At 43.4% G+C, this 27,466-nt stretch overlaps 1 protein-coding gene across 1 annotated transcript in view; it reads right to left on the minus strand.

The window, feature by feature from the left end:
* Window positions 1–270: 270 nt before the first annotated feature.
* LOC144797888 (extracellular calcium-sensing receptor-like) overlaps window positions 271–27,466 on the minus strand; it is a 108,575-nt gene continuing 81,379 nt past the window's right edge. Inside the window, exons 4-7 of the mRNA XM_078668691.1 lie at window positions 26,214–26,432; window positions 21,550–21,564; window positions 1,280–1,403; window positions 271–1,193 (exon numbers count right to left, since the gene is read on the minus strand). Coding sequence (XP_078524817.1) covers window positions 271–1,193; window positions 1,280–1,403; window positions 21,550–21,564; window positions 26,214–26,432 — 1,281 coding nt within the window. The remainder of the gene's footprint in view (window positions 1,194–1,279; window positions 1,404–21,549; window positions 21,565–26,213; window positions 26,433–27,466) is intronic.

Below are 27,466 nucleotides of genomic sequence, written 5' to 3' on the forward strand. Positions count from 1 at the left end.
TTCATACAAAGTTATGAATCAGTGGACTTCCTCTTAGCAAAGTTTGTAAAATACATTAAAAGTGTTAAACACACTATCTCTGCAAAGCACCTCTAGATGACACAACAGAAATCTTCCAGCAAAGACAGATTTTTGTGATATGCCTGTTTTTCTTCTCTCAGAGCCTCCCTCCCCCCTACAACCTTGAAACCAGAAAGTAAATATCACGTTATTTGCTATTGTTCAGTCAGATCCGAATTCTTGGAAACGCAATATATACAGATTGTGACTTCACATCCTTTTGGATTTCTGTCCTATCATCCTCCCCATCAAATATTCCTTAGTGTTCATATCGGATCTAAATAGGATGATGTAACAATTGGGGAAAAATATACAGGAAACCAAGGATGAACTGGAAGATAGGATGGCAAAAATCTCCATGGCCACCATGTACTTGCCGGTAGTGCTGAGATAGGCTGGAATAAATGAGAGCCAGACGCTGAGGAAGGCGAGCATGCTGAAGGTGATGTATTTGGCTTCATTGAAGCTGTTGGGCAGCTTTCTGGCTAGGAAGGCCACTGTGAAACTCTTAAGGGCCAGAAATCCAAGGTATCCCAGCATGCACCAGAAGGCAGTAGCAGAACCTTCATTGCATTCATGTATTAACAATCCAGGCTTCGAGAGCATGTTGTACTGTGGAAACGGTGGGAAGAGAGTTAGCCACGAGGTACATAAAATAACCTGAATGAGTGTACAGATACCGATGAGAGTATATGAAAGATGGGGTCCAACCCATCGTTTTAAGTCACTGTTGGGTTTGGTGGCATTAAAGGCAATGACCACCATGATAGTTTTGGCCAGGATGCAAGAGACACAAAAAGCAAAAGTGATGCCAAAAGCAGCCTGGCGGAGGAGACATTTCACTGGTGTGGGGGAACCAATGAAAGCCAATGAGCAAAGGAAGCATAGGGTGAGGGACATGAGTAGCAAGTAGCTAAGGTTACAGTTGTTGGCTTTAACAATGGGGGTTTTCCTGTAGTAAATGAAAAGTCCCAAGATGGCAACAGGGATCATGGAAAAGAAAATGCTAGTTGCCTGTAGTGTGGCTCCTGTGGGTTCATCGTAGTGAAGAAACTCTATGATCTTGGGAATGCAGCAGTTTTGATTCTTGTTGGGCCACTGGTCCCAAGGGCACTTGTAGCACTCAATGGAATCTAAAATAGAAAATCAGTAAATATAAATGTCTTCATTCTGTTTGAAAGAACGTGTGCCAGGATTTTAAGATTGTTTGTACACTCACCAGTTTGTGTAGAGATCTCCCCTTGGGGGCAAGGGACACACAGGAAACAGCAGGTTGGCTCCCCTTTTTTGGCAACTTTCCTGGATCCAGGCAAGCATCTGGGGCTGCACATGGAGATAGGGACCTGGAGAGAGCAGTTAATATAGCTAATACAGCATGGATTGCCTGAAACACTGTGACATTCTGGAATATACTAAGCAATGGTTTACATGATGTGCTGTATAAAGCCCAAAACATATAGAATTGAAAGGTACTTGTTTTATTTGTTCAAATCTGTGATAGGATGAGATTTGGAGTCAAATTCAGAGGGGTTTGAAGAGGCCCATTCAAAGAAATAGGTGGGTCGCTCCTCTTTGTAGGGTGTAATTTGGAAAAATAAACTACAGTTATGATTGGACTATGGTGGGCCGCCCACACTCCATTCATCTGAGTGGCAAAGGAAATGACTCTGCCTTTCTGTCTGTATTGCCACCCCCCATATTTAGAGATCTCGGCTGGCCCTTCAAATGTTTCTGTGCCTTAAGAGAAGCCGCTGCCAATGTGGCTCATCAGAAGGCTGCTTAAGTTTGATGAGTTGCCTTTTTCAGGTGGCCGCTCAACAAACATTTTTGATTTTCAAAAGCAAACTCCCAAAATGAGACTCTATTTTGTAAATGAATGAGGACAACATAAGGGAACAATTAATGGTATGTGGTAAAGCATAGTATTCCATTTGCAAAGAGATTCTTCAAAGCTGTTTTATTAATTTGCTTTTATTTAGCATTACAAGAACTCCATACTGTACAAAGACCAAAAACAAGTAAAAGGTAGGTTCACTGTAAAAATATGAAACAGGAGTTAGTAAATAATACAGTGTACATATACTTTAGAAACTGACAGTGCCTAAGAATCCTGGAGGCAAAGCAACTTCATTCTCCATATTGGGCTAATGATCATTTGAGATAAAGGATATGACTATTAAACTATTATTCTAGTTGTATGTATATTCCATTAAATGTCTGGGTTTTTGTGAGCTGCGTAATATAGGATGTGAATTTGTTATATATGTTCACTTTCTCAGAGCTTTCACCAGTATGAAGCACGATCAAAAATATTTGCATTGTTCCTATGTGATATGAAATGCAATATTGACAGTAAATGCTAGTGCACACAGTACTGGTCCATTGGTGATAGGTCACCATTACATTTACCTCCCAAGCACTTTGAAAGGTCGACATTTTTAGACGATGAAACTAGAGCCATGGTATTGTTTTGTGGTACTTTAGTACTTACTTGTGATGAATGCACCTGATTCAAAGGGTTAACTAAAAGAGTGTTATTCCCCTTATTTTCTGCTAGCAGATTGCACGGTGTGGTTTGGACTACAGGGTGGACAGATTTGATACAGTGACACAAATCTGTTATGGAGGGCTTTAGTGTGTTGCTCTTGACAACATGGCATCCAAAGAAGAGGAACAGACTGTAGCTGAAGAAAGGTAAGTGGTGACTTTTGATATGGTATTAGTTTTGCTGACAAAGGAAGATTATTCTTTTGAATGAGAGTAATAAAAGTTGATCGACAGATTTGGTATGATGTTCTGTCCTTGAATGGATGTAATGTGAATGAATAACCATATTGTTGTTAGCTAGGTGTGATAAGGTGGAGCATGGTGAGTTCACCAGCATTTTCGTTGGAGATGATCAATGTTGGGACAGGAATGCCACCTGTATGATATACAAACATTCCCAGTCCTAATTGTCCAACTGTGAATATAGTTGGTATTCTGACTTTTATTTTGGTCCTGGTGTCACACTAATCTAAGCGTATGTGCAGACAACTAGGCGTCTCCATGACGCTTAGAGGTCCTGATCCAGTCCTTGAGGATCACAACAATTTACCCTCATTACTGACACTGGTCTTCTGTCCTATACTGCAATGAGCTGTGATAGTTGCATATCATGTTTGTGGGGAAATACACAGTGTGACCAGGCATTTTCATTTGGATATTTGGGGGTGAGGCCCCAGGTCAGATGTCTAATGTCCATTTTTATGTGTATGTGCGACCCTTGTGCTTGTGTGTCAACCCTGTATAGGAGTGAAATATATGCCTTGCGTTAAGATGTATGTGAGCTTGAGTAATCGAGGAGCCTGCTTCGCTCTATTGTGCTGTTTCTCCTCTTGCCTGGTGCTACTGCCCCACTTCCACAATCCCTGGTGGGACCGGAGTCCCAGGGATTTCACTTGCCAGCATTTGTTCTGTCGTCATCACCCTGGTAGGGGACTACGAGCCCCAGGGTGCAACGCTGTACACACAGGTGCTGCTAGTGAGGGGGAGGTGCTTGAATCTACATCGCGCATAAAGCGTTGCCTCTCCCCCCGCGGCGCGGGAGCCTGCTCCGCTCTTTTGTGCCGTTTCTCCTGTTGTCTGGTGTCTGGGCCACTACGCCACTGCAACAATCCTTGGTGGAACCAAAGTCCCGGAGATTTCACTTGCCAGCATTTGTTCTGTCGTCATCACCCTGGTAGGGGACTACCAGCCCCAGGTTGCAATGCTCCACACACAGGTGCCGCTAATGAGGGGAAGATGCTTGAATCTACATCGCGCATAAAGCGATGCCTTTTCCCCCGAAGTGCAGGACGCGTCCGGCCGCACCCATGCGAAGCTCGGGCCAAGGGCTAGCCCGTCCTTGCTCATCATTGACAGGAAGAGGCTGGGCAGGGCCGCCTCTCTTTCATCTGGCACCTTGACTTTCAATGTCATTCATGGACATTCATTGGCCACTGAGGTACTGATTATCTTTGCTTCTCCTTAATTACATCCCTAAGCAGAGTTCAAGTGCTGAATTTTGAAGCATCTCACACTGTTTCCACCTATTGAGTGCTCATATGTTGAATGATATTTTGATTTCAATTTTCGTTGTACGTTAGACCTGAGAGCACATGTGGATAAGTTGGTTTGGTTTTTTTCTTTACATCACAGAAGTATGGGGAAAATAAAGTCCATGGAGGGAAGTGGGGGTGGAGGCAGTGCTACTGGTAGGGTTAGCAAAGGGAAAAAGGCCAGGAGGTTACACAAACACGCGTGTAGTAACTGTGCCCTAGACCGTATTGATACCCTCATTAGTGAGTACGAGGATATATTAGAGGTAGAGCCAAACATACAATTTAACATTGAAAAGTTCTGGCTTAGATCCATTCAACCCACTAACCGAAGCCCAAACCGCTATCCCGCGTTCCCTGCTATGTTTCTCAAACCACACAAAAAAGGGCCCACTATTCCAAATGCTGAGGGAAACAAGACACAATGAGGGCCAGCCACTCCCCTACCAGTTCCCCCGGCACCAACTTTCAACAACTAGATCCCGCAATCACCTGTACAAACAGATTTTCACCCTTGTCAGAATTGACTAATACTGATGCAGAAGAGAGGTCCCAGCCACCCCAGTCACCTCTATTTAGCAGCATATGGGCAGTCGCAAGGCTTAATACAGAGTCTCAGGAGATGATCCAACTAGTTAAAATGCTTTGGCTCAAAATAGGGACCATGAAAACTATGATTGAAGATCTACCCTCCATGGTTAAGCTTCTATCACAAAGGGATTCCTCCTATACAGAGAGTGTTAACCCCATGTTAGGACATCCTCCCCAACCTTGCCAGGTCATCCACACCGGGAGAGAAACAGCCCCCCTTGCCAAGGTCACTATTCTCAATGGTCATTCCTCGTCTCCCATTGCTGTCACGACCCAAAAGTCAGTGCCATTACCATCCACGGTCAAGCACTTACCCCATTCTAACTCAAGTAATCCTAATAATCACCGCAGCACAGCAACAACGAGGGATCAGATAACGCATTGCAGACATAATTTTCCATCTCAGATTTAACAACTTCAATGTAGTGCACAAACTGGGCTGGATGAACAGAACATCCCCAACGTATCCATACCCACAGAATTTAAATGGTGAATGTGCCAAAGTATGACATTATCAAAGGTACAGAAAATGTGCACTACCTGACTAACAAATCCATTCATTGGATACAGTCCATCAGGGGATGCTGCTCAGTGGTAAGTGATGACATCATCAAGACTGGTAGGCTTACCTCTCCAGACCACTAATCAGATTGTATCGAGCTCACCCTAAAAAGGGCACATCTTGCCGAAAATCTTTTTGCTCTGAAGTTTCAAACCAGTTCTCTGGAATCGTCATCCATTCAGTTCAGATGACCCCCACCGAGTAGCCAGTGTAGACAACCTCCCAGGCAGACATACACCAGTCAAGTGGGAAGCTCTTCACCGGAGACTAACATCTGACTTAAGAATGCACCAAGGATGCCACAGAGTCCACAAAAACAGTAGGGACAGCCCTCCTAGTACCAAGCTTTTAAGTAAAGGCCCTTTCTGGTCTCCAAGAACCACAACTACCTCTCCATCTTTGATAGAGGGCTAAAGGGAGGCTAGATGTACATCTCCTAATAGATTAAATGGGTCACGTGAGTCCCGTGCTCTCCACGCCACTGGAGAAAAGCTATCCTGACTGAAGATGGCTGATAGCCAGAAACCGGTCCTAGGATGCTTTATTCCGGTCCAGGGAGACATGGCTTGGTAGTTCAGGCTGGACTGTTCTCATGAGGCACAGGGTCAAGGCTGATTTGCATATGGCCATGTCTGATCTGGGGTGTTGTGGTGTGGTGAGCAAAAAAACTATGGATTTAGGCCCAGATCCCTGTACTGGGCTGAATGTATGACATTGTTCTGCAATCTGTTCATCAACTATTGTTTTTTGCATTTGTCACCCCGAGTGGGACGGGTATGCTCAGAAGTGAGTCTCTTGCTATCCACACCACTGGAGTCAAGCTATCCTGGCTGAAGACAGCTGATAGCCAGAAACCAGTCCTAGGATGCTTGATTCCGGTCCAGGGAAGACAAGGCTTGGCAGTTCCCATGAGGCACACGGTCAAGGCAGATTTGCATATGGCCTTGTCTGATCTGGGGTGGTGTGGTGAGCAAAAAAACGTTGGATGTAGGCCCAGATCTCTGTACTGGGGTGAATGTATGACATTGTTCTGCATTCTGTCCGCAACTGTTGTTTTTGCATTTGTCACTGTCATCTTGTCATACCACACCAAGGGAAACTTTGCTGTAATGGAATATCACAGGGATGAGTTCGAAGATTACATCTCCCGAATGGTATGCCTTTATTGAGTGCTTTGACACCTGCTTCTTCCAGGAAACCTCGTTAGTGGCCCCCTCCATTGTACAGGCTATCTAAATGACCATATTCCAGCTATTAGAGGGGCAACAGGCCGCCCATCAGAGGGACTGACAATTTGGGTATGACAAGAATTAGGCTATAATATTCAGGTACGCTTGACCCAGAGTAATGACATTCTGGTTTTAAGACTGAATATGGGTACACAAGGGAACGTAGACATTTATGATATTTACGTGAGAGGAACCAGGGGGAGGGAGTCAGACGTTTTAGCGGCTCTCGATGATCTTCTTGACCTATCTTTGGGGGATTCCAATGTTTTAATTGCGGGTGACTTTAACTTGTTGTTCAAGCCCCTTGCCAATGAGGAATGCTATCTTACAGAAGAGGAAGATGCCCAGTGGGGCATCCCAAAGCTGGGGCTTGCACTCATAAAAAATGGACGGACGTGGCTATCCAAATGAATTCCATTTGTTTGGCTTACGGCTGCAAACAGAAGACCCCCATCAGAGAGACTTGGGGCAAATACATTTAATAATGGATTTAGTGCTGGTCGCATAGATGACCTACTAATTAGCTTGAAACTATGGCACACTTTTGGAGACATGAATGTGAGGGACTGACTAGAGAGTGATCATAATCCCTTATGTGCGACCCTGGGGTTATTACGACAGAGGGCACCTACACGGATAGCTAGCAAATTGCTCTCTCTTGATGTTGTCCCAACCAATGACATGAGACGCTTAAAATGGGTGAAGATACTAGAGAAGCCTGAACTCATAGCTAACATCACTAAGGACATCGACCATAACAAAGCTGAGTTAGAGGATAGCACAGCTAAAATTGAGGTTCCCGAGCTTACTATTTATACTCTCAACACATGTTGTGCCTCTTTGCGTACGTATTTTATCAAGCAATGAAGGTCTAAGAGCATTATAAACTTGAAAGTCTGCCATTGGTTTAATAAGAAATGTAGAGTGGCACGTTAATCTCTAGGGCAAGCTATTAAAGCAGGTGATCCTGCTTAAGTGCAAGCAGCTAGGCAAATATATAGGATTACCCGGAAAAAGGCCAAGAAAGCTTGGGATGAAAAAAGATGGCAGGACCTTAAGGAGGCTTGTGCCATGAGTAACACCAGCAAATGATGGACGGAATGCTGAATGAATCATACATTCACCCCCAGTCAGGAGATCTGGTTTAAATCCATCTTTCTTTTGTTCACCATGCCACCCCAGTTTAAACCCAGCCATATGAAAATTAGTCTCTTGACCATGTGCGTCACAAAAACAGTCCAGACCGAACTGCGAAGCCAGGTCTTCCCTGGATGAGAAACATGCATCCTGGGACCGGTTGTATTTCACCATTCTTCATTCAGGCTAGCTTGAATCCAGAGGCTCAGTGAGCAAGGGACCCACGTCTGGGTATACCCATCCCACTTGGGGTGAAAAGTGCTATGCAAACAATTGATGGATGAAATGCTGAATGAATAATACATTCACCCCCAGTCAAGAGATCTGGGTTAAATCTATTGTTCTTTTGCTCACCATGCCACCCCAGTTTAGACCCAACCATATGAAAATCAGTATTCACCATGTGCCTCATGGAAACAGTCCAGACCGAACTGCTAAGCCAGGTCCTCCCTGGACCGGAAAGAAGCATGTTGTAGGGTGTCTAAGCATTGTTAGCTTCGCTGTAGTACAGAGAATGAATGAGAAACTATAACTAGTCGGAATGGTGTTCTGGGCACTGAGGTAAGTTGTTGGTACACCACGATACACCAAGGTCCTGGTTTCCTGCCCATAGTTCTCCATATGTGCAGAATCCCTGCAACATGGCGCACCTAATGTTCTGGTCTGGTACTTATATGCATGACACTTGAGTAGTGCTTGTTCACAATACCCTCGCTTCTGTTTCCGGAAACAGCTGTGACGGTGTAACCAGGTTGTTAATTGTTAACCCTGTATTGCACTCCCACACATTAGGGTGTTTGACCGTTTATGGAGTGCCAGATGCGGGTGTCGACCGTCTTTTTGTGGTTGAAGCTGATCCAGTTTACACTTTGAGGTGTTTTATTCTTGGTTCACATTTCCGGCTTTGGATGTAAATGATAATTTGTTCCATGTATACACTCACATGGTAACTCCTTATGTATATTAGCCTTATAGAACTCTTGAAGTTCTGCTAATGGCATGGCAACACCACATTTGATTTAATGGCATCCTCCCCCACCCAGTGACTCCGGTCCGTTTAGGCCCTTTATCCATTGATGGGGCCACTTGGCCAGTTTTGGCCGGTTATACACTACATTCACATTATCTAGCAGTTCCAATCGCGGAGCTCAGTGTATTGCACACATCCTTAATCCGGGTGCATAGAGCTGATATACAATATGTCTCATGCAACCTCCAGATGGGATCACCTGGAGTTTCTGCACAAACAGCTAGACCTGGTGGAGTGAATAGTAGTCCTGCCATGGTTAATTTGGTTATAGGCAAGCGACCACAGAATAAGGATGATTTGCATTATTGGTTTGCTGGGAAATTCGACCAGCTGGAGGCAGTATTCCAGAATACCACTCCCATGGAAAAACACAGGATTTTGACTATTAGTTCGCAGAAAGACATAATTCCTGAATTAACCAATTGTAACAATTGGGATAAGGTGTTCGCTGCAGTAAATGCAAAGTTTTTCTGTACTCCCTCAATGACTGCACTCCCCTCCATGATTAAGCGTGTTCAATATGAGCACGTTTCAAAAGTTGTCAAAATTGGTTACAGTACTCATCTCTATCATCTGTGAAACAACATTTGTCGTTGTTATCCAGTAACATTGATTTGACCGACTTTATAAAGGGACCTCCTTGTCCTAGATCACAAAGATTTATTTACGCAGCTTACAATGAAATATGATAGCTTTCTCAAATTGAAACTGCATCGTGTTTAAGGGCAATATTTATAGCAAATCTAGAAAAGGTACTTGCTGTTGTTGACAATAGTATTAACACTCTGTCTTCCTACATTTACACATAAGATAATATTGTTTCTTCTGTTGTTGATATTGTACAAGATGATGAACATGGTCAATTGCGTTCATTAATGCAGTTTGCATGGGCTTTGCAGACTTTATAAATGGGTAGAGTGCCATGGGATTATTTAAACTCATCTATATTGTTTTGACTTTTAGTTTGATAGACAGACAGCAGTTTATGTCCATGAAAGATGCAACATACACTTTTTTACATACTAAAAAGATAGACCCTTTACCGTTCTCCGTGGCCCACACACGGGGTAATCACTTTACCATTTTCTTTGTTTAAATTTAGCTCCCGATTTAAGCATTACCCACTAGGCCGCTATGAAACCTTAGGAAGGACTTTCCTGCATGAAGTGTAGTGTTTGCCTTTCACATATGCCTGCGGGATGAAAAGGAGGTATACCTTACTGGGGAATCATGTGATTCGTCAATAGGTTGTTCCCTTGTTTGTAAGAACATACAGTGACATTTACTTGCAGTTACTTGCAATCCTACAGCCCTGAATCTTGCATTCCAGTTCCAGCTATAACACCTACTTTCACTCTGCTGGCAAATGGTAGCTATCTACTTTTAAATAACAAGGAATGCTGTGGCATGTTAACAGGCATCACCTACATCGTGACAGTCTCGATAACTCAATCTGGCCTTAAATTCCAACCAGTCAGACTTCAATACGTTGAGCACAATAAGAGCCCTGTTATTCCAAAAAGAGGTTTTGCTCACTTCTGCACGGAAAGACCTTTGGGCTACAGGTGGTAAACTCCCGGACGGAGGTACAAGCCCTTCTCAATACTGACCTTCCAATACATATTGGTGAATTGATTCATACCATTTTCAATGCTTCTAGTAATGAAGGCCTGCCCCACTTTTTTAAAGTAGTGGGCTCTGGCATTGTGACCTCCATTCAAACTATATTTGGTGTGATACCAGCTTTAAGTCATTCTTTGTTTTCCAGCATCTTCGGTGGTTTACCACTTATACTTGCCTTAGCGGCTGGATCCTGCTGTCGATTTACCTGCTTCGTCATGGCTGCCCATCTTGTGGTCCTGCACGACCATGGCCTGCAAATGCTCCTTGCCCGTATGCTTCAATGCTCTATTGCACTGCCACTGACAACAATCAGCGGGGCTTATGGATTATCCTTTCGCTTTGCGTACTACACTAACATGCAACCAGTTTTCATGTGCTTGGAATGATCCTTTCAATGGTCATTGGATCTCTGCCTCTCTAATACGTCATCTCCCGACCCGGATTTCGGCCTGTTGATGAGTTCATTAGTGGCCCATGAGCAAAAATTTTCCGGTGTTGGTTTTATGCCATGTGTGGTGGCACTTGGAGTGTTGGCACAATGGGATATCTATGCAGCGGCACAGGATTTCCTACAACGTAGTTACATCGAGTATCACACAAGTTGTCCTACGATGGCGCTAGAGGCACCCATTGGTGAGGAACACGTATGTTCATTCTGTTTACTAAATTGGATGGCATCGCTTTTTTTTTACAGATGAAAATGATATCCTATTGGAGGCTGTTGCAGTTTACTACTCGTACAGTCTGTTGCATTAACTTGGTTGGTGCCTGTCTCCTACATAATGATGCTCTTGCATTCTGCTCAAACCTCCTAAACTTTGTGTTCATCCTGTGTCTGAGTCCGATGGATTTACCAGCGGAAGGTGTAGTGAGGATATGGGATTAACTGCAGACATTGCTTAGTTAGCATAAATTAGTATAAGTTTGGTAGCCATGCTGCTGCTTTTGCATACATTACTACATGCCTTTGTTTTCGCAAATACTCTGCTTGTGCGTTTTCACGTGAGAACCATCAGCCTTTCACGTTTCTTGCTGTAATCTGTGGTCTTAGTCTGCACATAATGTTCAAGGTCAAAAAACAACATCCCTTGTTAAACTGCTTTGGTCAGTCCCAAACCCATAGACACAATACGAGAGCACAGCTGGCCTACTGAAAATCGAGTGCTTTTAATATTGTATTGTATGCATATTAGGGGCACTTGGAGAAAGCCTTCCTGAAGAGAAGAGCTGTGCTTGTCCCGAGTTGTAAACCTTTGCATCTAGACTCGGAGGTATGGGGTTCCCCATGACAAAGCCCAGAGGTCTTCTATAATTATAATCAACTAGCACGGGGAGGGTGGTAAGGCACAGTAGTCCTTTTTCCACTGTCTTTATAACATGATATCCATGTTTGTATTCTATTTGTTTATGCATTTTGCTGCTAGTATTGGCTCATGTGTTGCCTTATAGAGCACATTAGTTAAAGTAAACATTTTAAACTATACTGTGTCTCTGATTACTCACGTTGTGGACAAGTGTGAGTGAGTGAGCAAAAGAGTGATTCCTGAGAAGGTCGGAGTGGCATGTTCTAGGATGTCTAATCATTGGTAGCTTTGCTGTAGTACGGAGTACGAATGAGATATCATAGCTAGTCAGATTGGTGTTTTGGGCACTGAGGTGGGCTGTTGGCACACCACTATATAGTGCTTCAACTCAAGTACAATACCTCACTCACATAACCAGTCAGTCCGTGGCTTCAGATATACAATATGAAACTGGTCAGCTCAGCCCTTTACAGGGCAGAACTATGGGGTTGTGAGAATTTGTCTAAGCTTACCGTAGTAGAGAATAGGTTCCTACGCAAGATCACCAACCTCCGACAAAGCACTCCAGTGTGCCCCCTATTTTACGACCTTGTGAGAAAACCATTGGCTGATGCAGCAAAATTACACCCCTTACTATACTGGCATAGAATTTGAAGTACACCTGAATTGGCATCATATTCTGCAGGCTTTAAAGATATAATAAAGGCCTATAACGTCCACCTTAATAAACATTGGCATGACAGCATTGTGGGACGAGCCGAGAAGAGTCCTGTTCCCTTCGAAAAAAGATCCTAAAAGAAAAATACTGGGAACATGGTAACGCACATTACACTGAGAAACAGTGAGTCTGGAAGCTTCTTTGAAGTTAAACTAACCCCTAGTCTAGAGCAGTATCGGGACACAATAACAAAACCGCACAATCAGAAGTTATACTTCCAATTCAAGGTGGGCTCACTGCCAACATGAGCTTTTACGGCTAGATGGGCTAAATCAGGTAATAACCGGCTCCGCATGCCAGGCCAATGTGGGGTCACTGGCACACTTATTGTGCGCTTGCCCAGCATATGCTGCCCCGCGATGTGCATGGCTGGTGCCAGTTTGCAAATCACTAGGTGCTAGAAGGAGTGGTGAAGCATTAAGATTACTACACACTGACAAGTCAACTCCTATTGTCATTGCACTAGCAAAAAGTTTTGGGATGGTCTTGGGCTATGAGATTGCATTCTCTTCCTGCAAAATAAGGCAGGGTCTATTATTTCTCATTTGCACATGTATTAGGGGAGCTGCAAGACATATACTATGCAACGTAGATACTAGTTGCAATCAAGTGCCTGGGTTAATTACCTGTGGACAAATCATTGTACCCCTTTAGTAACGAATTTCAGAAAATGCTGTTGTTTTATAAATTGAGCACATATAGCAGTTTTAAATGTTTTAACCTATATTTGTTATTTATGATGATCCAATTTAACTTCTTCAAACAGGTTCTAAACCATATTTTTATACTGTGTTATGAGACATTTGTGTGTATTGTGATGATATGATTAATATGATGAATAAAGCTTGTTTGGTTTCGAGTAATTCAGGTTGGTGCTATTCATTTTGGATGCTCCTGACGGGGCATAACACATGATGGAGGGTGAGGACTAAGGGGCATATTATCAAGAAAGGGCGATACATTATTTCCGTTTTTATCGGGAGGAAACTGCCGCTAAAGTGGCGATAATGGGCTTGATGATATGCCCTTGTGAATTCCCATAGAAGCCCAGGTTCTGGTGTTAAGTCATAATCTGCACTGTAACTGCATATTGGGATCATCTGAAGCTGTGTGGGAGATCAAGATCAGCCTACGAGGGGCTGCAACATTTGAGTATTGTGGTCAGTCAGTGTGGAGCTGTAACTGCTGATGGCTTGACCAGGCATGTGAGCCTGCTATTACCGAAGTTGTGGCCATCTTGCGTGGGGCTAAATCAACCGAATTTATGACCAGCCCACATGAGGACTGCAACTGCCAACTGTCACGAGTCCACATGCCCACAGCATGGGCAAAACTGCAAGATCATGAGGCCTGAAATACTTACCACTGGTCCAGATGGGACTGCTTCATTTTAGGACTGCTGCTTCCCGCCCCAATGAGGAAAATAGTTGAGGCAGGCATGCCGCCAAATGTGGTTCAGCACTTGTGCTGGGAAGTACTTAAAGGGCTACCTTCCCTATATGCCCACTGGCAGGGTGTATGGGATTAAAAAAGTAAGACATGTGTATTTAGGGCCTCATTTACTGGCTGCGGCATCAGAGCGTCACTTTTTGCGATGCTCCGGTGGTGCAGGAGTCTGCTCCATATTTACCAGGCAGCACTAAGTCACTTTGCATAGCTTAATGCAGCCTTGTAAATAACATTCCATTTAATGCACTTCTCTGCTTTAAAGAGGCATGCAATGGGTGATGATGTGGGCATTCCCAGCAACACCCATGGCTTTTTGACACTGCACCAGATTTACAAGTAATCATATCTTTGAGGCAGCACCAAAGACACACACCTTCCCAGTGGAAGCGTAAGGGAGGCCCAACGAGGAGAAATACCTTTAGTTCTCCTAGTTTTTACTTTTTTATGTGTGCTGCATTTTGAACACACACAGAAAGAGGAAAATGAATAATGTGATTGTTTTTGTACAGGAAGGTTTCCCTTTCTACACAAAAACAATCATCCCTGCAATGCAGGCATGCTTGCACTATGGTGCAATGGTGCCTGCATTGGCTCATGGCAGCCCAGTGTGTGCCAGCGCAGAGGAAAAGGACAGGAATGTGCCCTATCTGACAGATATGGAAAAATCCTACCCTTTTCTTTTGCCACAAGGCAGTGTAGCAGGAAGGCCTGCAGCTCTGCCCTTCATCAAAATCTTGTAAATAAGGCCCTTAGGGCCACATGTACTTAGCCTTTTTGAGTTCACAAATGGGCTGGTTTGCAGATTCAGCCTGTTTCCGAACCCAGAAAAGGCATTTAACATATAATAAACCCAAATTGCGATTCAGTAATCTGTTGCTGGATTGCAAATTGTGTTTTGCAATTCGGTATTAGGAAGGGTCCGTGTTTAGGGCGTCCCTTCCGAATACCGAATCGCATCAGTATGTATGAATGTTTTGCAACCGAAATGTGGTTGCAAAACATTTGCATTTGCATTTTACCATCTATGTCAAGTAGGTGGTAACACATTTGCAAAGGGGAAGGGGTCCCCAAGGACTACTGCCTGCTCCTAAAAAATGAAAGGAAAACATTTCATTTTTTATTCTAAACTAGCAGCCCGTTCCGACGTTGTCCGGGTATGAATTGCTGCCGGCCGGTAGCATATTGTTTTGTAGGATTTCGTTTAGATAGCATTTCTTATCTGTGACAGGCCTGTGAAACGCTCCGATTCACAGTGCACTGCTGATGCACTTAAGAGTGCGCGTTCAGTAGTGTGTGAACTCGAGCTTCCCTACTTTATTTTTCCTTACAATATTATATAGCATGACTCGACAACATGGCATGAGTACAATTTACTTTACAGAAGAACACATTAATTTGTGGTAGGCATGGGGAGACAAAGCGATTTGCCTGGAATCACAGGATGTTGAGCTGATGCCGAGATTCGAACGTAGCTCCCAAGCTCTAAAGTTCGCAATTCTAGAACTTGTGATGGGAGGTGTGTCTAAAAATGTATGTTGGTGCTGGCCATCAATGAGAGAGACCTGTGCATTTTTCAAATGGGTGGTGAAAAAAATGAGTATGTTGCTGGAGATGTGGGCCGCCGTGCCACTAATGTACTTACCGGGGGAGGGTAAACACCCATTATTCCGCAACTTTCTTTCCGGATACCATCACTCCGCATACTTTCATTACGAAAGTACCATGACTCCGCAATGCCATTATAACGCATGGCATTACATTTTATATGCTTTTACCACGCATACATTTACAACGAAATTTGTTGTAAATGCATGAATGGTAAAAGCATGTTTTTTTTTAATGTTTGGATAAGGTAAGTATGGGTATAGGGGTATATGTTTTGGGGTACTGAGGTATATGTTTTGGGGTGTTTGGGTATTTTAAGGGTTCAGATATAGTTTTGGGTTATGGGGTACTGGGGTAGTTTTAGGGTTTAGGGATAGGTATGGATTTTGGGGTACAGGGGTATTTTTAGGGTTCAGGGATAGGTTTGGGTTTTGGGGTACAGGGGTATTTTTAGGGTTCAGGGCTAGGTTTGGGTTTTGGGGTACAGGGGTATTTTAGGGTTCAGGGGTAGGTTTGGGTTTTGGGGTACAGGGTTATTTTTAGGGTTCAGGGCTAGGTTTGGGTTTTGGGGTACAGGGGTATTTTAGGGTTCAGGGGTAGGTTTGGGTTTTGGGGTACAGGGTTATTTTTAGGGTTCAGGGCTAGGTTTGGGTTTTGGGGTACATGGGTATTTTTAGGGTTATGGGGTAGGTTTGGGTTTTGGGGTACAGGGGTGTTTTAAGGGTTCAGGGCTAGGTTTGGGTTTTGGGGTACAGGGGTATTTTAGGGTTCAGGGGTAGGTTTGGGTTTTGGGGTACAGTGGTATTTTTAGGATTCAGGACTAGGTTTGGGTTTTGGGGTGCAGGGGTATTTTTAGGGTTCAGGGGTAGGTTTGGGTTTTGAGGTACAGGGGTGGTGGGAGGTGTGTCTAAAAGTGTATGTCGGTGCTGCCCCTCAATGAGAGAGACCGGTGCATTTTTCAAATGGGTGGTGAAAAAATATGAGTATGTTGCTGGAGATGTGGGCCGCCGTGCCACTAATGTACTTACCGGGGGAGGGTAAACACCCATTATTCCGCAACTTTCTTTCCGCATACCATCACTCCGCATACTTTCATTACGAAAGTACCATGACTCCGCAATGTCATTATAACGCATGGCATTACATTTTATATGCTTTTACCACGCATACATTTACAACGAAATTTGTTGTAAATGCATGAATGGTAAAAGCATGTTTTTTTTAATGTTTGGATAAGGTAAGTATGGGTATGGGGTATATGTTTTGGGGTACTGAGGTATATGTTTTTCGGCGTTTGGGTATTTTAAGGGTTCAGATATAGTTTTGGGTTATGGGGTACAGGGGTAGTTTTAGGGTTTAGGGATAGGTATGGATTTTGGGGCACAGGGGTACTTTTAGGGTCCAGGGATAGGTTTGGATTTTGGGGTACAGGGGTATTTTAAGGGTTCGGGGCTAGGTTTGGGTTTTGGGGTACAGGGGTATTTTTAGGGTTCAGGGCTAGGTTTGGGTTTTGGGGTACAGGGGTATTTTAGGGTTCAGGGGTAGGTTTGGGTTTTGGGGAACAGGGTTATTTTTAGGGTTCAGGGCTAGGTTTGGGTTTTGGGGTACATGGGTATTTTTAGGGTTCAGGGGTAGGTTTGGGTTTTGGGGTACAGTGGTATTTTTAGGGTTCAGGGCTAGGTTTGGGTTTTGGGGTACAGGGATATTTTTAGGGTTCAGGGGTAGGTTTGGGTTTTGAGGTACAGGGGTATTTATAGGGTTCAGGGCTAGGTTTGGGTTTTGGGGTTTAGGGGTATTTTTAGGGGTTTAGGGATAGGTTTGGGTTTTGGGGTACAGGGTATATTTATAGGGTTAAGATGGGTTAGTGTTTAAGGGTGTTGGGGTATTTTAAGGAGTAAGGGTGGGTTATGATTATGAGGTGCATGGGGTATTTAAAGGGAGCAGGATGGGATTAGCACGCGATATGAGACATGGCATGAAGGGCGGAACGTACCACACGCCCCCAGCGTTTGTCACGCCCCCAGCACACGCCCACAGCACAACGCAGACATGCCCACAAGGGACTACTTTGCTGGCACGGTTCTTTTACCTTTTAAATGTATATGGTGGGCGTCTGCATAGCCTATGTCGTTCTGCTGCAACTGCCCTTTCTAACGCTGTATTGGGTGTTGCGATTGGTGCTGTGGTTCCTGAGATTACCCGCCTCAAAGGTTTGGGCTCTCTCTTTATTATATTAGTATGGATGCAACACATTTTCCGGGCTACATTACAAAAAAAATAGATTGCTTTATTTAAAAGCAATCACAGACATGGTGGTCTGCTGACCTTAGCAGCCCACCATCCCTGTGATTTTTGCGATTCCTAGGGGGTTGCAAATTGTGATCTACCTCATTAATATTAATGAGATTGGTTGGTTTGTGAACCACTACAAATCGGTATATGAAACACATAAAGTTTCATACATTGTACATTGCTATTACCTAATTGTGATTCTCGGTGAATCGCAATTAGGTTATCGCACTTATCAGTTTTGATACATGTGGCCCTTAATGTTTTACATGTCCTGGCTGTGAAAATTCTCCAAATGCGTTTACACTTAACACATTAACATTTGTGTACGCATTTACATTTAATAAGTGCAAAAAGTCAGTGTGTGAGTAGCTAGAAGAGCTTGAAGGACTAATTTTAATAGCAATTTAAAATACAATATAATGGTGAAGTTGGATTTTATAGTGCTATTTTGGAACTTAAACTTTAATGCACACTGGAAATGGGTCTGGCAGTGTCTTCCACAAGTGCAAGGTCAGATCACAGGACTCATCAACCATGCATGGAGCTCCACTGGAGGAGCACGGGGGACTTTGCCTTGTTCCCAAGTTGAGTGTTTCTCAGTTGACCCTCTTTCCTGGGAACCCTGATGGAGAACAAAGGTTCCCAGAGTGACATGGCAAAAGAGCACCAAGCTGTGGATAGGAGTTCACTTAAATCACATCCGCCTTCTTAGGTTGTTGACCATGCCCTCTCCCATGTTACTGGATCATGATGGGCTTTTCTGGTGCAGCACAGATCCAAGCACCTGATTTATACATGCAAAGGGCGTAGAATTAAATTATTAACCAGGTAGTACATCTCAGAAAGAATTAGCAAGGTTTCTCCTTCCATGATTTGAGCTGGGCACTAACTCAAAGAAACAATGGGTTTAATTAGTTCCCTTTACACCCTGCCGGCACATAAAAGTTGACTTGCTCTGCACTGCACCCCCTAGTCTGGTGACATTTGTTCTGGGAGTCTGGCTTCTGCAACTGTTCTTCCAGCTTCCTAACAAGCACATCTATACTAATATTATAAAGAGAGAGCCCTAACCTTTGAGGCGGGTAATCTCAGTAACCACAGCACCAATCACAACACCCAATACAGCATTGGAAAGGGCAGTTGCAGCAGAAGGACATAGGCTATAACGATGGCCACCATGTACATTTGAAAGGTAAAAGAACCTTGCCAGCAAAGTAGTGCCTTGTGGGCGTGTGCGTGGGCGGGGCGTGGCATGACGGAAAAATAAAGCACGGCCAATGGTCGCGGAAATGCACGGGAGCAAGAGCGTTCAATGGGCATCTGAGTTCAGCTGGAGGCGCGCCAATTGCGCAATTGCGCAGGAGCAAGGGCCGTGACAAACGACAATAGGCGCGGCAATTGCGGAATTGCACATCTGTGCATGTACACCTGTGCCATGTGGCACACAGACATGCCCAAAGGGCATGTCTGTGTGCCACATGGCACACAAGCCAGTAACAGGGGTGCAACAGGGTGTCAGAGTGACACCCTGTCCCCCTTGGCAATTCGGTATTTTTACCGATTCGGTAATTACCGAATCGGTATCTGCCATTGAATCTTATGGGCTTCAAGGCCCATAGGAATCAATGACAAATACCGATTCTGTAATTACAGAATCGGTAAATACCGAATCCTACCGATTCGGTATTTGTTACCGAATAATTACCTACATTAGATTTACCGATTCATGAATACCGAATCGGTAAAATTCGAATTATGAATCGTAAATGTAATTTACCTACATCGGGCCCCAAATGTCCTCCCCCACCAACATCTATCTAGGCATTTCAAAACTGATTGGGAAAATCCTAAATCCAAACTGTTCAAGTACTTAGACAATCCTGTTGAATATACACAGGTTAGGTCAACTCTTCTCCTCTCCAACTCAGTATAAAGCAAACATTTGGTTCAGATTTTTACATCCAGCAAATATATCACCTGTCTCTCTTCTGTGGACATCAACAGGTATGACCTATTACCTATTGTGTTCCAGATAATTTTCATTTACCAACAAGTAAAAAACTCTCTGCTTACATTATAAATGTTGCTTCACAAGACCAAACTAATACAGGATGGCTCAATCAAAAAACGTAGATTTCCTAAACTTGGAAAACTATATCTAGAAGCGAACATCGATTTATTGCATGATCTCTGCGCTCAAAACATTATGACTTCAAGAAAAATTGGAAAACCCCACGGAAACCACAATTACATCCTGACATTACAAGTCGGCCCATAAATACAAAGAAGAGATCAGTGACCCGAAACAAATATAGTGAAAAGAAAAATTTCCCAGATCCAAATATAACCTAAAAACGTCAAAAAAACGTATAAAACTGAAATTGTATGACATAAATCATCTTTTATTCAAGAATACATCCTAAAGCTGCATAACCTCCCAAATATATTTTCAACTACACAAACCTGAATACAAAGAGCCCAAGCCAGATACTCGAATTCCCTCCAAATCTAATTGTAAACAAAACAACAATGTAAAAGCACACTTCTCAAACCATTTTCCCCATCCTTCCTTATACAAGCCCATTTTAATGATCTCTCTAAGGTTTTGAAAAGCGAGCATCTTCCATGGCATAAGCAATGCCTTTCTAATCTAAGGTATTTTCGCCAGTGATCTGAATTTGACCAAAATCTTGTTAACACTAAAAAACCCTAAAGTGGATACTGACATCATGGACAACCACAGACCTGTTTCCAACCTAAGTAGGCTTTGGATTCATCAAGAAATGCACCTCTCTCAAATTGGCCAAAAACCTCAATGACAATGGTCTACAATACTCTTACCAATCTGGACTCAGAGTAGGTCACAGCACAAAAACTGCAACTCTATAAGTGTTTATGACATTCATTGTGTACTCAACGATGGAGAGACTTGCTTTCATGATCTCTAGATCTGTTACAGACTTTGACATGGTAGACTATGATATAATACTCAAAACACTGGAAATTAGATTGTGCTTATAGACAAAGTGCAAAACTGGTTCAGTTCCTTCCTCAAGGGACAGTCCTAACCAGTCAAACTGGGGAACTGCACTTCTAGAACTGAACTGATAACTTGCGGAGTCCCATACAGTTCCATTCTCTCCCCTGTTCAGTTAATCTGTATGTTGAACCACTTCATCTGTTGCTGGAAAGCTCCAGCACTCAGATCCACCAATATGCCAGTCACATTCAATTGTACAAAAAAAACATGTACAATCCAGGACTTACACATCCAAAACGGCATGCACAAATTACTAAAGTGGATGATAGCCATTGATTTGAACTTTTGCCTGCAGAACATTGAGTTTCTTTTCATTTCTCATACATCCAAGCACAAAAGTCAACCCCAACATGACTGCTGAAACTTTCACCATTGCCCCTACCGCTCAAATTCCATCATGTTGCTTAGGTTTCGAATAAATTCCACTCTCTTATGAAAACAAATTTAACTTAATTGGCCAATTTCTACCTCCATCATCTGAATAGAATATAATTCCTCCTTATCAACTACCAGCTAGCTGATCATCTTTAGAATCAATATAAGTAATGCTATCATCTACGGTTTTCCAACTATCATTCCTACCTGTTGACCCCTCAAGGCTACTATCAACTCAAGGGCTCTGCTATCTGATCATATCACCCCATTTTGAGGAAACTCCATTCGCTTCTCATAGAGACTTGCATTACGTTTAAAATCTGCTGCTCCTCATTCAAATCACTTCACTCACGCAAACCAGGTTACCATGTCAATCTACTGCCCATTTCTGGCAGCAGGTGTCTCTGTCTACCTGAATCATCCTGCTCTTTTCAATCTTCCTCCAACCTCTCCACTCTTGTACCTCCTCTGTCCTAAGTATTTAGTTTCCTCCCTGATAACAGTTTTATTTCTTTGAATTGTTCTTTGAGATTGTAGCTTTCTGCCTTTGAAATGTTGTTTTATGTATTAATCCTATTCTGATACTACTGGGTGAATTAGCGCTAAGTAACAATTGTAAATAAATGAATACATAAATATGGTGAGAGTGAAAGATTGAGCATTTATTATCAAGGGTCAACCAAAGAGCTCCCTCTTTGAGGACTACAGAATAGCCAAGGAGTACACATAAAGGTAATTAAAGGCAGCAGCTGGAGCAAAAGGATCATGAAGTGTGGGGTCAAAACTGGGCAGTAATGTGCAATGGTAATGTTACTCTATAACTGCCACTGGAATGGATCTGATCATAGAGCAAGATTAGCCTATGGAGCCTATAGATATGAGATAAATGGAGTTGTTTGTGTGACCCACTCACTTGCTTGAGGTGTTATCTTGTTTATAAACAGGGCTTCCGGTATGATGGTATATTTGTTTTACATTTCCATCTGTATTTAGCCATATTTAAAAAACATTTATTTTACCTGTATTTATTCATATTTATTCTGAGAAAATTATAAGCCAACACTAGTGTATTTCCACATTTAGTTAACACATAAATGTGCACTTTTTCTGGAATGCCTCACAGGTTTCAATGACATGAACAACCACAGATGATAAATCAATACACTTATATGAAAACCTGCACATTTTAGTGTTAACCTTGTTCATATCTACTGGTATTCAAGCTTCATTAATCAAATATTTTAGTTTTTTAACTTCTTTATCTGTCAATCTGCACAGCTACTGTCAGGGTAGTCATGACTGATAGTTTTTAAAAACACCCAAAATCAGCCTAATTTCCATGTTATCCATATGTAGAAATAAATACAGACAGGGAACATAAATGATTTTCTGTCTGTATTTATCTGTAGATATCAGTTAGCCCTTATTTATGATGTGGGATTACTGTGATCTACAATGTAGCATTATTGCACTATAAATATAGATTATGTATTTCATGTCTAAGATGGGTAAATGTTATTTGGTGCATGTTAGACCTGTCAGCTTTAGGGTTGTCTTCCCCTAAAATGTGTGTCTGTTTGCCTCAGGTTTGCTGAATTACTTGTGTTGGCCTTAGGACTGGTGTGGAGTGCAAAAAAACGATGGATTTAGGCCCAGATCCTTGTACTGGGGTGAATGTATGACATTGTTCTACATTCTGTCCATCAACTGTGTTTTTTGCAATTTTCACCCCGAGTGGGCTGGGTATGCTCAGACGTGAGTCCCAGGCTCTCCACACCACTGGAGTCAAGCTATCCAGGCTGATGAAGGCTGATAGCCAGAAACCGGTCCTTGGATGCTTGATTCCGGTCTGGGAAAGGCATGACTTGTTAGTTCGGACTGGACTGTTCCCATGAGGCACAGGGTCAGAGCTGATTTGCATAAAGCCAGTGTCTAACCCAGGGTGGTGTGGAGTGCAAAAAAACGATGGATGTAGGCCCAGATCCTTGTACTGGGGTGAATGTATGACATTGTTCTACATTCTGTCCATCAACTGTGTTTTTTGCAATTTTCACCCCGAGTGGGCTGGGTATGCTCAGACGTGAGTCCCAGGCTCTCCACACCACTGGAGTCAAGCTATCCAGGCTGATGAAGGCTGATAGCCAGAAACCGGTCCTTGGATGCTTGATTCCGGTCTGGGAAAGGCATGGCTTGGTAGTTCGGACTGGACTGTTCCCATGAGGCACAGGGTCAGAGCTGATTTGCATATAGCCAGTGTCTAACCCAGGGTGGTGTGGAGTGCAAAAAAACGATGGATTTAGGCCCAGATCCTTGTACTGGGGTGAATGTATGACATTGTTCTACATTCTGTCCATCAACTGTGTTTTTTGCAATTTTCATCCCGAGTGGGCTGGGTATGCTCAGACGTGAGTCCCAGGCTCTCCACACCACTGGAGTCAAGCTATCCAGGCTGATGAAGGCTGATAGCCAGAAACCGGTCCTTGGATGCTTGATTCCGGTCTGGGAAAGGCATGGCTTGGTAGTTCGGACTGGACTGTTCCCATGAGGCACAGGGTCAGAGCTGATTTGCATATAGCCAGCATCTAACCCAGGGTGGTGTGGAGTGCAAAAAAAACGATGGATTTAGGCCCAGATCCTTGTACTGGGGTGAATGTATGACATTGTTCTACATTCTGTCCATCAACTGTGTTTTTTGCAATTTTCACCCCGAGTGGGCTGGGTATGCTCAGACGTGAGTCCCAGGCTCTCCACACCACTGGAGTCAAGCTATCCAGGCTGATGAAGGCTGATAGCCAGAAACCGGTCCTTGGATGCTTGATTCCGGTCTGGGAAAGGCATGGCTTGGTAGTTCAGACTGGACTGTTCCCATGAGGCACAGGGTCAGAGCTGATTTGCCTATAGCCAGTGTCTAACCCAGGGTGGTGTGGAGTGCAAAAAAACGATGGATTTAGGCCCAGATCCTTGTACTGGGGTGAATGTATGACATTGTTCTACATTCTGTCCATCAACTGTGTTTTTTGCAATTTTCACCCCGAGTGGGCTGGGTATGCTCAGACGTGAGTCCCAGGCTCTCCACACCACTGGAGTCAAGCTATCCAGGCTGATGAAGGCTGATAGCCAGAAACCGGTCCTTGGATGCTTGATTCCGGTCTGGGAAAGGCATGGCTTGGTAGTTCGGACTGGACTGTTCCCATGAGGCACAGGGTCAGAGCTGATTTGCATATAGCCAGTGTCTAACCCAGGGTGGTGTGGAGTGCAAAAAAACGATGGATTTAGGCCCAGATCCTTGTACTGGGATGAATGTATGACATTGTTCTACATTCTGTCCATCAACTGTGTTTTTTGCAATTTTCACCCGAGTGGGCTGGGTATGCTCAGACGTGAGTCCCAGGCTCTCCACACCACTGGAGTCAAGCTATCCAGGCTGATGAAGGCTGATAGCCAGACACCGGTCCTTGGATGCTTGATTCCGGTCTGGGAAAGGCATGGCTTGGTAGTTCGGACTGGACTGTTCCCATGAGGCACAGGGTCAGAGCTGATTTGCATATAGCCAGTGTCTAACCCAGGGTGGTGTGGAGTGCAAAAAAACGATGGATTTAGGCCCAGATCCTTGTACTGGGGTGAATGTATGACATTGTTCTACATTCTGTCCATCAACTATGTTTTTTGCAATTTTCACCCCGAGTGGGCTGGGTATGCTCAGACGTGAGTCCCAGGCTCTCCACACCACTGGAGTCAAGCTATCCAGGCTGATGAAGGCTGATAGCCAGAAACCGGTCCTTGGATGCTTGATTCCGGTCTGGGAAAGGCATGGCTTGGTAGTTCGGACTGGACTGTTCCCATGAGGCACAGGGTCAGAGCTGATTTGCATATAGCCAGTGTCTAACCGAGGGTGGTGTGGAGTGCAAAAAAACGATGGATTTAGGCCCAGATCCTTGTACTGGGGTGAATGTATGACATTGTTCTACATTCTGTCCATCAATTGTGTTTTTTGCAATTTTCACCCCGAGTGGGCTGGGTATGCTCAGACGTGAGTCCCAGGCTCTCCACACCACTGGAGTCAAGCTATCCAGGCTGATGAAGGCTGATAGCAAGAAACCGGTCCTTGGATGCTTGTTTCCGGTCTGGGAAAGGTATGGCTTGGTAGTTCGGACTGGACTGTTCCCATGAGGCTCAGGGTCAGAGCTGATTTGCATATAGCCAGTGTCTAACCCAGGGTGGTGTGGAGTGCAAAAAAACGATGGATTTAGGCCCAGATCCTTGTACTGGGGTGAATGTATGACATTGTTCTACATTCTGTCCATCAACTGTGTTTTTTGCGGCCTTAGAACACTGAGCACTTTACCAATGCCAACCAGTGCTAAAGTGCTTGTTCTCTCTCCCCTGAATTGACTTATCCACAATTGGCATATCTAAAAAAAAGTCCTTAGCAGAGTGAACCATAGGTGCCCAAGGCCCTGTAAACTAAATGCAACTAGTAGGTCTGCCACCCACACAAGTAGCACTGTGACCATGTCTCAGGCCTGCCTCACAACCTATGGCTTTTTTGCTGTAATCTACCACTATAACGCCCCCTTAACACAAAACAATGCAAACCACTCATAGAGATATTTGCACTGAAAAAAGGCATGTTTGCATCACAGAACTGGCAGGTAAATACCGGTTCAACAATTTCTGATATCACAAAGCCTTACTAAATCTGGGCCAAGGTATCTGATAAGCTCAGGTGCTGAGGCCCAAGCAGCCTTCTTGGACATCAAAGAAGTGTAATTTATCCACATGATGCACAACACAAAAGAGAAGGCTTACGAACAGGATGTTCGCATTGTAAAAACAGAATTTTCTCATTGTTTAAGTGCATTTTAACATAGGCTTCAATCTATGAGTGAAGGCCTAGAAGAAATATGCCCCAACCATTTGAGTTTTACAAAATAATTATTCTTTGTATTGTAGTTGCAACCCACACCTCTACGTTTCATAACATACTTGTTTTGCATACTGCAAAGACTTGCTAGGAATAATGTGTGACTGAGTATAGTAATAGTGTCAGTTATATTTTGCCACATCTTATAAACTATAAAAAAGGCCATTCAACCACTTTTGAATCTTTTACCTGTATTTCTCCTTCATTCCACCGGATGGCGCTGCCATTAATAAGAAGGGTTTCACCAGGAAGCGCGCTGGAGTCATATCTGCCCACCTTAACCTGCCTTAGGGTTCCTTGATGATTTTTTTGCCAGCTTACAATATCATACAGTGCTGGAGGGTTTCCATTCTCATCAAAGAATGCCCCTTTTCCACCACCTTGCAAACGCACATTTTTTATGTAATGAAGAAGCTGGAGATGGGAAAACAGAAAGAAATTATTTGGCGATCCATTCTGTGGCATGATAACGTGATGTGAGGATACAAAATGTTAATCAGTGCAGTGCCATCTTAAAAATTGCTGGGACTCTGGCAAAACATATTTTGGGGCCCCCAATCTGGAACCACTTTGAATTTAACATCCATTTCAAGCTAATGGAAGTCCCCATGAAGACAAACAATAATCAATTGTACCTAAACCTTTAGCAATGGGGCAGGAAAAACAGCTCAAGTTGCATGGTCCTAGTATCAAAGTAAAGCTTGAACAAGGATCTATTGAGCCAGATTTTTCCTCTTAGGGATTGATTTATTTTGTTTTGCAACAACATTAATGGTTTAACAACAATACTTTAAGTGGAATTTAGTGTCTATCAGCCTGCGTACCCCACTGTAGAAAAGACACAGTAAGGATGGTTTTGTTTGAATGGCTATTTAGCTGACTACTATATATAATAAGTAAATAGACAAATGCACACAACCATTGAAACTCTAGCTTTAACTGGGTGGGAATCATAATCACAAATACATTCCCTGTCATAATGGCACTCTTGCTGCACCAGTGAAACCACATAGCACTGCATCCAATAATGTTCTCCTTAATTGTATTCCCCTGCCTTGTTTCAGCTCTGCTCTCTCTTCACTGGCAGTGACCTCTGACTGTTTTGACTAAGAGAAATTTGAGGGACCATAAAACAACACAACAGTATTGTATATAGGTGCATTAGTAGGAGGAGGGAGGTAGAGCTAAAGATGGCATAAGAAGAAGATTTTTACCAGTGAGGGCACTGAAGGTATAGTGAATATTTGTAAAGTACCCAGGGAGAAAGAGGTCAGTAGAGGAGGAGAGGTAAAGAGATAGATAATGCTTTATAATGATACACAGAAAGTGAAACTAGTGAGATAGAACTGTAGCAGGTGGAAGGAGTGAAGAAGCAGGAGGGAGGTAATGTAGAAAGGGTGATTAATTAGATATAGAGAGGTGTATGTAGGCAGAGAGGTAAATTAATG

The sequence above is a fragment of the Lissotriton helveticus genome, chromosome 12, assembly GCF_964261635.1.
Source record: "Lissotriton helveticus chromosome 12, aLisHel1.1, whole genome shotgun sequence".
NCBI lineage: Eukaryota > Metazoa > Chordata > Amphibia > Caudata > Salamandridae > Lissotriton > Lissotriton helveticus.